At 50.6% G+C, this 9,598-nt stretch overlaps 1 protein-coding gene across 1 annotated transcript; it reads left to right on the top strand.

The window, feature by feature from the left end:
* The first annotated feature begins 1,833 nt into the window (after positions 1-1,833).
* On the top strand, positions 1,834-8,432 carry CTSB (cathepsin B). The gene is made up of 9 exons (XM_069850716.1): positions 1,834-1,985; positions 2,539-2,624; positions 3,004-3,118; positions 3,335-3,453; positions 4,150-4,235; positions 4,911-5,057; positions 5,705-5,821; positions 6,798-6,926; positions 7,020-8,432. Exons 1-9 carry the CDS (start codon positions 1,860-1,862, stop codon positions 7,115-7,117), a joined length of 1,023 nt encoding a protein of 340 aa, XP_069706817.1. The 5' UTR covers positions 1,834-1,859; the 3' UTR covers positions 7,118-8,432.
* The last annotated feature ends 1,166 nt before the right edge of the window (positions 8,433-9,598 follow it).

Below are 9,598 nucleotides of genomic sequence, written 5' to 3'. Positions count from 1 at the left end.
TCTCAGGTTGCCTGGAGCTCACAGCCTACAGCCAGTGTGGGCTGGTAACCTGAGGATGTGAGATCTCCAATGTCTGTCCATCAAGAGCTTGGTGCAAGCAGCCACATCCATGCAGGAGGCTTTGCAGGGCGGGTTTCAGCATGTCAGCAAGTTGACAAACACCTTGCTGAAAACAAAATGTATATCAGATGGCTTCTGGTCTCCAAAACACCTCCCTTCTGTGCTACAGAAAGTACAAAGTTGACTGCAGGAAATAGGGAAGTTTTTTTTGGTTTGATTTGGTTTTGGGTTGACTTTTTCGTAGGAGATTTTTCATTAGAAAAGGTGCTTCAGCTCAGACTGGTCACCTGTTGGCTTCCTATGGCCATGTTGAAGGGACACAAGGAAAAAGGACACAAGGAAAAAAAATCCACATAAATGTATATTTGTTTCTCTGGGTGTAACCTCCTTTCTGCTGTGTCAGCAGGGGAGCACAGCAGTGCCAGAGTGTCCCTTGTTCCCTTGTCTGGGAGAAACCTCTAAGAACACAAATATGCACAAAACCCCTTCCAAGAGGTGAGATTTGGGAGTAGGAGGATGCCCGTGCTGCTAAAATTGAACTAGCTCTTGGGCTGAGCATCCTGCTGAAGGCATGGAGAGCAGGAAGAAACATAAATGGTGAAAGAAGAAGAAGGAAGGAAAAAAAGCCTCTTTATACAGTTAGTTGCAGCCGCCTGGGCTTGTCACTGCCAGAAAGTAGGACATTCCTGCTGGGTTTTCTTCTCTGGAAAGGCTAAACTTGGCTGTGAGTGGGTGGAGGCAGCCTGCATGGAAATGTGTGTGTGTCTCCCCATAGAGCTGCATGTCCGGCTGCCCGGGTGCATTTGCCTAGAAAAGCTTCAGCTCAGGCTTGCAAAGGTGATTACACATTCAGCTCACTGAGATGAGTAGGAATTAGAGCCTAAATATCTCTGCTGCTCAGGCTGCCATGGAGCATCCGAGGCCTCGTGTTGCTCGCCGGGATCAGAGCTTGTCAGAGTGGATGTGGAGTTGGTGGAAGAGGAGTTGTGTGAGTTAGGTTAAAGGAGTCAGGAGAGGAGATAAACCACCAAGCCCTGGCACGTCTTTGGGCTGGGTGAATGTTGTGCTCCCACGCGGGAGGCTGCGGCATGCTCTTACCACGCTCCTGGATTTTCCCTGTGCCTCTGTTCCCCAAACTGGGACTTTACTGGTGCTCCGCACGTGCCTTTACAGCCTCCCTGGTGAAAAGCCCCACTGGGAGGACAGCACAGGCAGCTCTGGTGTGCACAGGCTCTCTCTGCATGGGCATGGGGTCCCTGCCTCGGGGCTCTGACCCCAGCAGGCTCTCCAGGGAAACGGGCTGACCAAAATAAAGCCATAAAGCCCAAAAATGTGATTTGACACGATAACGCTGCACTAAGGCAGGGGGCAAGTCGCTGGGGCTGCAGCCCTGCCTGCAGTTTGCCGTGGTGGAATTACCTAATTCCTTCACTCTAGTCCTTATTCTCCAGTGTTGTGGAAGTAAACACAGATTTTAATACCCTCCAAATTCGATCCTTTGGATTCCCTTCAAAAGAGACTTTACTGCTGCTACTAATCCTGCAGCGCTCAGCTGAACAGGGTTGCCTTGTCTGATTTCTTCTGAGCTGCAGGGAAGAGTTATTAGTCTGTTCCTGTGTCTCTCCTGACTGTTAGGATAAATCGGGATGGACTTTGTGCAGCCACGTGTTTTCTCTTCCCGTGTTTTGCTATGATGGTTCTTCTCCCAAGCCCTTGCTGGCGGTTCAAACAACCCTTGGGAAGGTTTTCCATGATGTTCAAATCTGGCTGCAGGTGGAGTGTCCTGTTCTGGAGCCAAGATGTGGCTGCCTGTGTCCATCCTGTGCGTCCTGGTGGCCTTTGCCAACGCCCGCAGCGTTCCTTACTACCCTCCGCTCTCCAGCGACTTGGTCAACCACATTAACAAACTCAACACCACCTGGAAGGTGAGTACTGTGTTGCTTTTTTGTGTTGTTTTGGGTTTTTCTTCTCATGCATTGCTCAAAAGTCTCTCTATGGGATGCGGTAGCAGAGCTGTGTGAGTCTCGCCATGGTGGTTGCGTGAAACCAGCCTTGGGCCCAGTTGGCTTCTCTAGTGAGTTGATGCCGTCGGGGATTTATGCAGTGACAGTAACTGTTGAGTTTCTCCCCTTTGGAGCAGAGCACTGAAAAACTTATAGACAAGGAGCAATGCCAAGAGGAGAGGAGACTGTCGGAGGCTGGAAACAAGCAGCAAGTGTCAAGTTGTATTGGTGACCCTTGGCCAGGCTGCTGTGGCCAAAGCCTAGAGCTAGACCTTAGATTACTGGTCATGATGCTCTGATCCTGGAAGGGGCTGTGTTCTGTGTCCATAGGCAGCTTGGCTCTTGGCCTCTTGGTTTTGTAGCATGTGTCAGATACTAATTGGGTTTGAGGGAGACCAGAAGCCCCAGGCTGGTTTCAGCAATGCACTTTCTGACTGTGGAGAGTCATGTCCCATTGCTCTGTGTCTCTTCACAGGCAGGGCACAACTTCTACGATGCTGACATGAGCTATGTAAAGCAGCTGTGTGGCACCTTCCTGGGTGGACCCAAGCTCCCTGAGAGGTGAGTGCTGGGAGGAGACGAGGACCCTGTAAAAGCTTGTGTAGGTGCTCCTGGTGTAGCTGGAGTGGGTGAGGTTCCCTTGTGTGTAGTTTGTTGGACATCTTGCAGGGAGTTAAGCACAGGATCATGCATGGATAGAACATCCTCTGACCTGCCAGGTACTTGAACAATTGTGTAACTTGTACTCCTTGAGGTTCAAAACACTGGAGGAGCTGCTGACCTAATCTGAGGACTTCAGAAGTATTTATTCTCCTTCAGTAAGCAAGCAACAAGAGCACTCGTCTTCCAGGTCACCTTCAGAGGAGGCTGGAGAGTCCTGTGCACCCAGTCCTGTAACAGTGGTGTTCCTATAACAGGACTTCCCTCTTCTCGCTTGCAGGGTAGATTTTGCTGCAGATATGGAGCTGCCTGATAACTTTGACTCACGGACGCAGTGGCCCAACTGTCCTACCATCAGTGAGATAAGAGACCAGGGCTCTTGTGGTTCTTGCTGGGTAAGAGCATGGCTGGTTTAAGGTTTGCTGTTCAAAACATGTGCTGTTGTTTGTTACTGAATTGCATACATGGGGGATCCTGCAGCATCTGAGCTTCTTGGTGGGCTTCTCCTAGCCAGGTTCATGCTTGCTGCACTTATTGCTAGAAGGTTGCCTCGTTTCTTTCCCCTGGACGGCTCTAATGGTCTTTGCTTGGGTTTTGGGGTCTGCCCACAGGCTTTTGGTGCAGTAGAAGCTATTTCGGACAGAATCTGTGTTCACACAAACGCCAAGGTGAGCGTGGAGGTCTCGGCAGAGGATTTGCTGTCGTGCTGCGGCTTCGAGTGTGGCATGGGGTGAGATGCTGTTGGTTCTTGTGCCCTTTTAAAGGTGGTTGGGAGGAGTGAGGACACAACCCAAAGGTGTGGATGGTTTCAGCCCAGTCTTCCTAGTCTCTCTAATGAGCAAGAAGCTCCACCAGTGGTTTATGCTGCAGATGCTGGTATTAGGTGGGAACTTAGAAGTGACAGCATGGACTGAAAGTCCCTCCGGGTCACATCCTGCCCCTAGCAGTAGCTGGATACTGATGGATACTGTAGGGAGAGCAAGCACATAGTGATGCTTTTCCATTCATAGTTGGCAGCTTCCTGAGGCAAATGATGGATCTTTTAATAACCCCAAAGCCTTGGTTTTTAGGCACAAGCCTTTTCACTGGGGCTTTTGCAGTTGTTGAGAGACAGATGAGGAGTTGGGTCTCCTAAGTTGTGTGGCTGCTGCTCCTGGCAGCAGAGGCTGACCACGGACCTGGTGAAGAGGCTCAAAGACAAGGAGGCACCATTGATTTGAGATTTGGAGGCATGGGTACATTTAGTTCCTTCTTGCCCGAAGGCTTCAATGTCTCGAGGCCCAGAAGTCCTGAGGAAGGCAGGGAGAGACTTAACAAGGAACAATGTACTGAAAGCTTCCCTTCAGCTGTCTCTCTTTCCCTCTCCTCCCTCAAAAGGGGATGGCTCTGAGGAGGCTGGAGCTGGAACTGCTGCTTCTTTCTCTAGGTGCAATGGTGGCTACCCCTCTGGTGCTTGGCGATACTGGACTGAGAGGGGCCTCGTGTCTGGGGGCCTTTATGACTCCCATGTAGGTAAGTCCTGGCAGATACCCTTGTGAAAATGAAGAGGATCATCTCTGCTTGGTTACAAGTTCAGGGTCCTTCTTTTCTGGTCTGCATCCTTGTGGCTGCTCCCTCCTCTGGGGTTGGGTCCAAACACCTCTGCTTAACCCAGCTGGTTGCTCCTGTGCCTATGGCTCCTCTTTTGAACAAGCTCCCTGAACAGCACCTAGAGCAGGAATTCCCATCCAGGAAGGAAGCATGGTAGCCAGACCTAACAAGCAACAAGTCACCTGCTTCTGTAGCAGGAACGAAGGAGGCTGCGAATTTTTTGATGTTGCTGGTTTTGGACCAGCTCAATACATTTTGGATGAGGACAGGAGTCTCCTTGATGTGTTTCCTTCTCAAAAGCAACTTCCAGACTGGAAACCTCTGCTTCCTTTTGACATGGTCATGAGTTGGTTCATGTTCCCATCTTTTCCATCACGTTGTCTGAGGGTGGTGGGAGGCAGGACCAGAGGGAAACCCATTGCTGATGCAGGGATTGCTCATCGGTCAATGGTGGGCCTACTCTTGCTTGCCTTCCACTGAGCTGTGGAGTTTCTGGGTCAAAAAGGCGTTCGAGGCGTTTGGTGCCTTCTCCAACATGGCTGTGGGGGACATGGGTGATTTGGGACAGCCAGTTCATCTCACCTCTGTCCTCCACAGGCTGCCGTCCCTACTCCATCCCACCCTGTGAGCACCACGTCAATGGCTCACGGCCACCGTGCACCGGGGAGGGGGGTGAAACCCCCAGGTGCAGCCGGCACTGTGAACCTGGCTACTCACCATCATACAAGGAGGACAAGCACTATGGTAAGGGAGATGGCCTCTGATGTTGCTCCTTGCGGGAGCTCAGTGGGGTTCATGGGTTTAGACCACTTCCAGAGCTCTTTTATGTTGTCTATTTTCTATGGTTTCAGAATGGGTGGTCCTGGAGCAAGTGTGAGCCTGGCAGATGCACAGTTTGCATTTACTGAGTCTCACCTGAGACAGGGGAACTGATTTGAATCCTTGTGGTACATATACCTGGGTTGAAGAGCCTGTTGTTGAGTCCTGTGGGAGTCTGGTGTCAAAGCCACCTCTTTCCTACTCTGTGGTGGTAGCCAGACCTGTACCAGTAGGATAGAATGGTTGCTTCTTGGAGATTTGCTTTAGCCCTGAGTAATTTGGTTTGGTTTGGAAATGAGGATGTACAAGGGGAAAACTTCCATTTCCACTGAAGCTGCATGGAATAGGTCTTCAGGTACAGAGTAAGACTCCTCAGTTGAATGGAAGAGGGATGACTGGAGTCCACTTACCCTGGCTAGGTATCTCAGGAGCAGCTGGGTCTGAATTTCACCTTTAAATGAAGAAGTCTTCCTGCATGGGCATGCCAGGCTGTCACCGTCCAGCTGTCCCAGGACCTGTGTGGCCTGACAATGCCATACTAGTTGAGGGACTTTTTGTTTTTAACTTCCTAGGCATCACATCCTACGGTGTCCCTCGCAGCGAGAAGGAAATCATGGCTGAGATCTACAAGAATGGCCCAGTGGAAGGAGCCTTTATTGTCTATGAAGACTTCCTGATGTACAAATCTGGTGAGCATCAGCACCAAGGGAGCCATATTTCCTGCTTCATCCATAGGGTCTATCTTGCGTGGCCGACGTGCATCTGCTCGAGTCTGAAAGGAGATTGCAAGTTCACATTTGTGTATCTGGTGTTGTAAGAACATGGGCAGATACCATCTCCTGTTTCCACTGATTTATAGCCTGGAGAAGAGGAGGCTGAGGGGAGACCTCATTGCTCTCTACAACTACCTGAAAGGAGGTTGTGGAGAGGAGGGAGCTGGGCTCTTCTCCCAAGTGACAGGGGACAGGACAAGAGGGAATGGCCTCAAGCTCCGCCAGGGGAGGTTTAGGCTGGACATTAGGAAAAAATTTTTCACGGAAAGGGTCATTGGGCACTGGAACAGGCTGCCCAGGGAGGTGGTTGAGTCACCTTCCCTGGAGGTGTTTAAGGGACGGGTGGATGAGGTGCTGAGGGACATGGTTTAGTGATTGATGGGGATGGTTGGACTCGATGATCCGGGGGGTGTTTTCCAACCTGGTGATTCTATGATTCTATGAATAGGTGATTTTGACTGGCTCAGAGGGAAGCCCCAACGAGGGGAGCCCCAGAACTGCAGCTGAAACCATCAGCTAGGATTTTAGGCAAAATCCTGGCTGGTGAGTCTCCTGGTCTGGCCCCAATTGCATGTTCTGAACTGCTTAGGATGTGCCACTTTTGGGATCCTTGCGAAGTGTCTCTGGGTGTTCTGCGTGCTGAGCTGACACTTGGCATCAGCCCTTCCTCCAGACTCTACACTGAGCTTCAGATTTTCATAGAATCACCAGGTTGGAAAAGACCCATCGGATCATCGAGTCCAACCATTCCTATCAATCATTTAACCAAAGAAAAGGTCTCAGCTGGCCTCTGGGCTTTGCTATCAAACGTCTCACAAGCTGGTGGTGGTGGTGGTATGAAGCAGGGGGAGAGACGTGGTGCCCATTGATGTGTTGGCTTGTTGCCTTGCAGGGGTCTACCAGCATGTGTCTGGGGAGCAGGTTGGAGGCCACGCGATCCGGATCCTGGGCTGGGGAGTGGACAACGGCACTCCCTACTGGCTAGCTGCCAACTCTTGGAACACCGACTGGGGGGACAATGGTGAGGCACCCTCGGATGCTGCCAGAGGGAACCCCTTCCCCATTCTCCTTGGCACGATGGGTAGGTTGATGTTTGCTCTTGGTGTGGTTCCAGGTTTCTTCAAAATCCTCCGAGGAGAGGACCACTGCGGCATCGAGTCCGAAATTGTGGCTGGCATCCCCAGGACGGAGCAGTACTGGAAGAGGATGTAATGCTCTTGATCAAGCCACAAATAATCCTGAGTCCCCGATGCTTTTAACTGATAGCGGGTTGGGTGCAGAGCCCCCCACTTCTAAGAGACTATAGTTCAGGTTACTTAATTAAAGCTTTTTATCTTTTTTTTTTCCTTTTTTTTGTTTTTTTTTTGTTTTAGGTTTGGGGTTTTTTTAATTATATGGTGGAGCTGGAGGTGGAATTGCTCTCTGCAAGCCCTCTGCTACTGGTGGGTCGCAGCTACGGAGCATTCCCTGCTCAAAGGACTGCGGGAGGGCTTGCTGGCCTCTTGCACCACGGTGTTGGGTTAACCTGGATGCCTTCCAGCCCAGCCTGTTACTGGTGGGGCAGGAAGCAGTAGCTTTGTGCTGGGACTAGGGACTTGGTGGGGCAACGGAGATGGGTCCTGCTGAGAAGTCACAACCAAGGGTGACTTGTGCACCCATGGGTGGGTTGGTCTGACTGTTAGCTCCTGAAGCAAGCAGGGTATGCTAGTGTGTGCCTTGAATTGGCTAAACTTAGACCTGTTAATGATAAAATACCGATCAACTTGATGTGGGGCTGGCTCTGGTCTGAGCCATATTGAGGCCCCTACTACCTGCAACAAGTCCTTTGTGCATCGCTTGCTCTGCTCCATCCTTTCAGCTGCTTTTTAAATTACTTGTTCCTCAGCTGTTTTAGTTTTGGGGTTTTTTTTCTGCTGTAGTCTGGCATTATTGATCCTAGGGAAAGGCCTGGCTGGAGCTCCAGGAGCCTTTGATCAAATGTCCTGCAAGCATCTAGGAGCACACTGGAAAGAGCAAACCACTTTTCATCCATAGCTGGGCCACTCTGGGTGTGCAGCAGGTCACACCTTGGCAAGGATGCTGTAGCCAGAGTTGCTTTGGGACTGCAGGTGCTGAACGGAGACGAGGGATGTTCCTTGGCTCTGCTGCAGGGAGCTCACGCAGATACTTAGAGGTATCCTGCTAACTTGCACACAATTGAAGCTTCTTTTTTGAGCCACAGGCGTTAAGGAAGAAGAAAAAACCTTATTTTTTTTTACTGGGGGGAGGTGTGATAGCTGTGTAGGAGGAATCGTGATTTCCCAACACTAATATAGCAAAAGAGCTTTTTTTGGGGTTTTTTTTTTTTTTTTCATTTTTAAAGCACAAAATATATTGCTGAACTGAGGCTACATGCCTGAAATGCGTGAAGCAGGCTCTCCCTTGCACTGTACAATAACCCCTTACCTCTGCTTACTCAGATGCCAGTGAGACAGAGCTGTGGTATATATGAATGGAACAACTGTGCCAATAAATGATTTCTCCAGCGTCTTGTCTTCTGGCCCTTGGTTGCTTCTGCTTGGCTGCACACCACCTCAAACTCTTCGATCAGTAAAAAACTGGCTGGATGCCCAAGCCCAGAGAGTTGTGGTGGAGGGAGATAAATCCAGTTGGTGGCCAGTCACAAGTGGTGTTCCCCAGGGTTCAGTGTGGGGGCTGGTTCTATTTAATATCTTATCAATGATCTCTACAAGGGGATCAAGTGCTCCTTCAGTAAGTTTGCAGGTGACACCAAGTTGTGCAGGAGTGTTGATCTGCTTGAGGGAAGGGAGGCTCGGCAGAGGGACCTTGGACAGGCTCCATCAACAAACCAAAGCCAACTGGACCGGGTTTAACAAGGCCACGTGCTGGGTACTGTACTTGGGCCACAACACCCCCCTGCAGGGCTAGAGGCTTGGGGAAGAGTGGCTGGTGAGGCCACACCTTGAATCTTGGGGTCAGGTTTGGTCCCCTCACTCCAAGACAGACATTGAGGGGCTGGAGCATGACCGAGAAGGGGAATGGAGCTGGGGAAGGATCTGGAGTACAGGGGTTATTGGGAGTGGCTAAGGGAACAAGGGTTGTTTAGGCTGGAGGAGGTTGAGGGAACACTGTGTTGCTCTCTACAACTCCGTGAAAGGAGAGTGTAGTGAGTGAGGTGTTGGTCTCTTCTCCCATTTGATAAGTGACAGGATGAGAGGAAATGGGCTCAGGTTGCACCAGGGGAGGTTTAGATTGGATATTAAACCAAATTTCTTTACTGAAAGAGTGGAGCATTGGAAAAAGCTGCCCGGGGCAGTGGTGGCATCACCAGTCCTGGAGGTGTTAAAAAAACATGTATATGTGGCACTCTGGGACTTGGTTTAATAGGCATGGTGGTGTTGGGCTGACAGTTGGACTTGATGATCTTAAGAGGTCTTTTGCAGATTTAGTGAGTCTATTGTGTTGCTCTGTGCATTGTGGAAGCAAGGTGAGATGCTTCTGTCTTAGTGCAAGTGCAATCAGTCCTTGCCCTGTTCTCTAGCCATACTGGTGCCACCATGACTTGCGCTGACCTTACCTCTGGGCCTTACCTGCTCCTGACCATGGGGAAGGTGCTTCAACACTGACCAGAATGCAGCCAGGGCTGCCCCCAGCTTCTCTCTGCAGGGTGTGCAGGGAGGAGGATGCACCAAT

Source organism: Phaenicophaeus curvirostris, chromosome 2 (assembly GCF_032191515.1).
Source record: "Phaenicophaeus curvirostris isolate KB17595 chromosome 2, BPBGC_Pcur_1.0, whole genome shotgun sequence".
In the NCBI taxonomy this organism is placed as follows: Eukaryota; Metazoa; Chordata; class Aves; order Cuculiformes; family Cuculidae; genus Phaenicophaeus; species Phaenicophaeus curvirostris.
This window is presented reverse-complemented; position numbering and strand designations above follow the sequence as displayed.

Excerpts from the sequence above, each read along its gene's own strand:
- CTSB (XM_069850716.1), top strand. The coding sequence starts at position 1,860 with ATGTGGCTGCCTGTGTCCATCCTGTGCGTCCTGGTGGCCTTTGCCAAC. Across the intron at positions 4,236-4,910 it reads CCTTTATGACTCCCATGTAG|GCTGCCGTCCCTACTCCATC; the intron begins GTAAGTCCTGGC and ends TGTCCTCCACAG. Across the intron at positions 5,058-5,704 it reads CAAGGAGGACAAGCACTATG|GCATCACATCCTACGGTGTC; the intron begins GTAAGGGAGATG and ends TTAACTTCCTAG.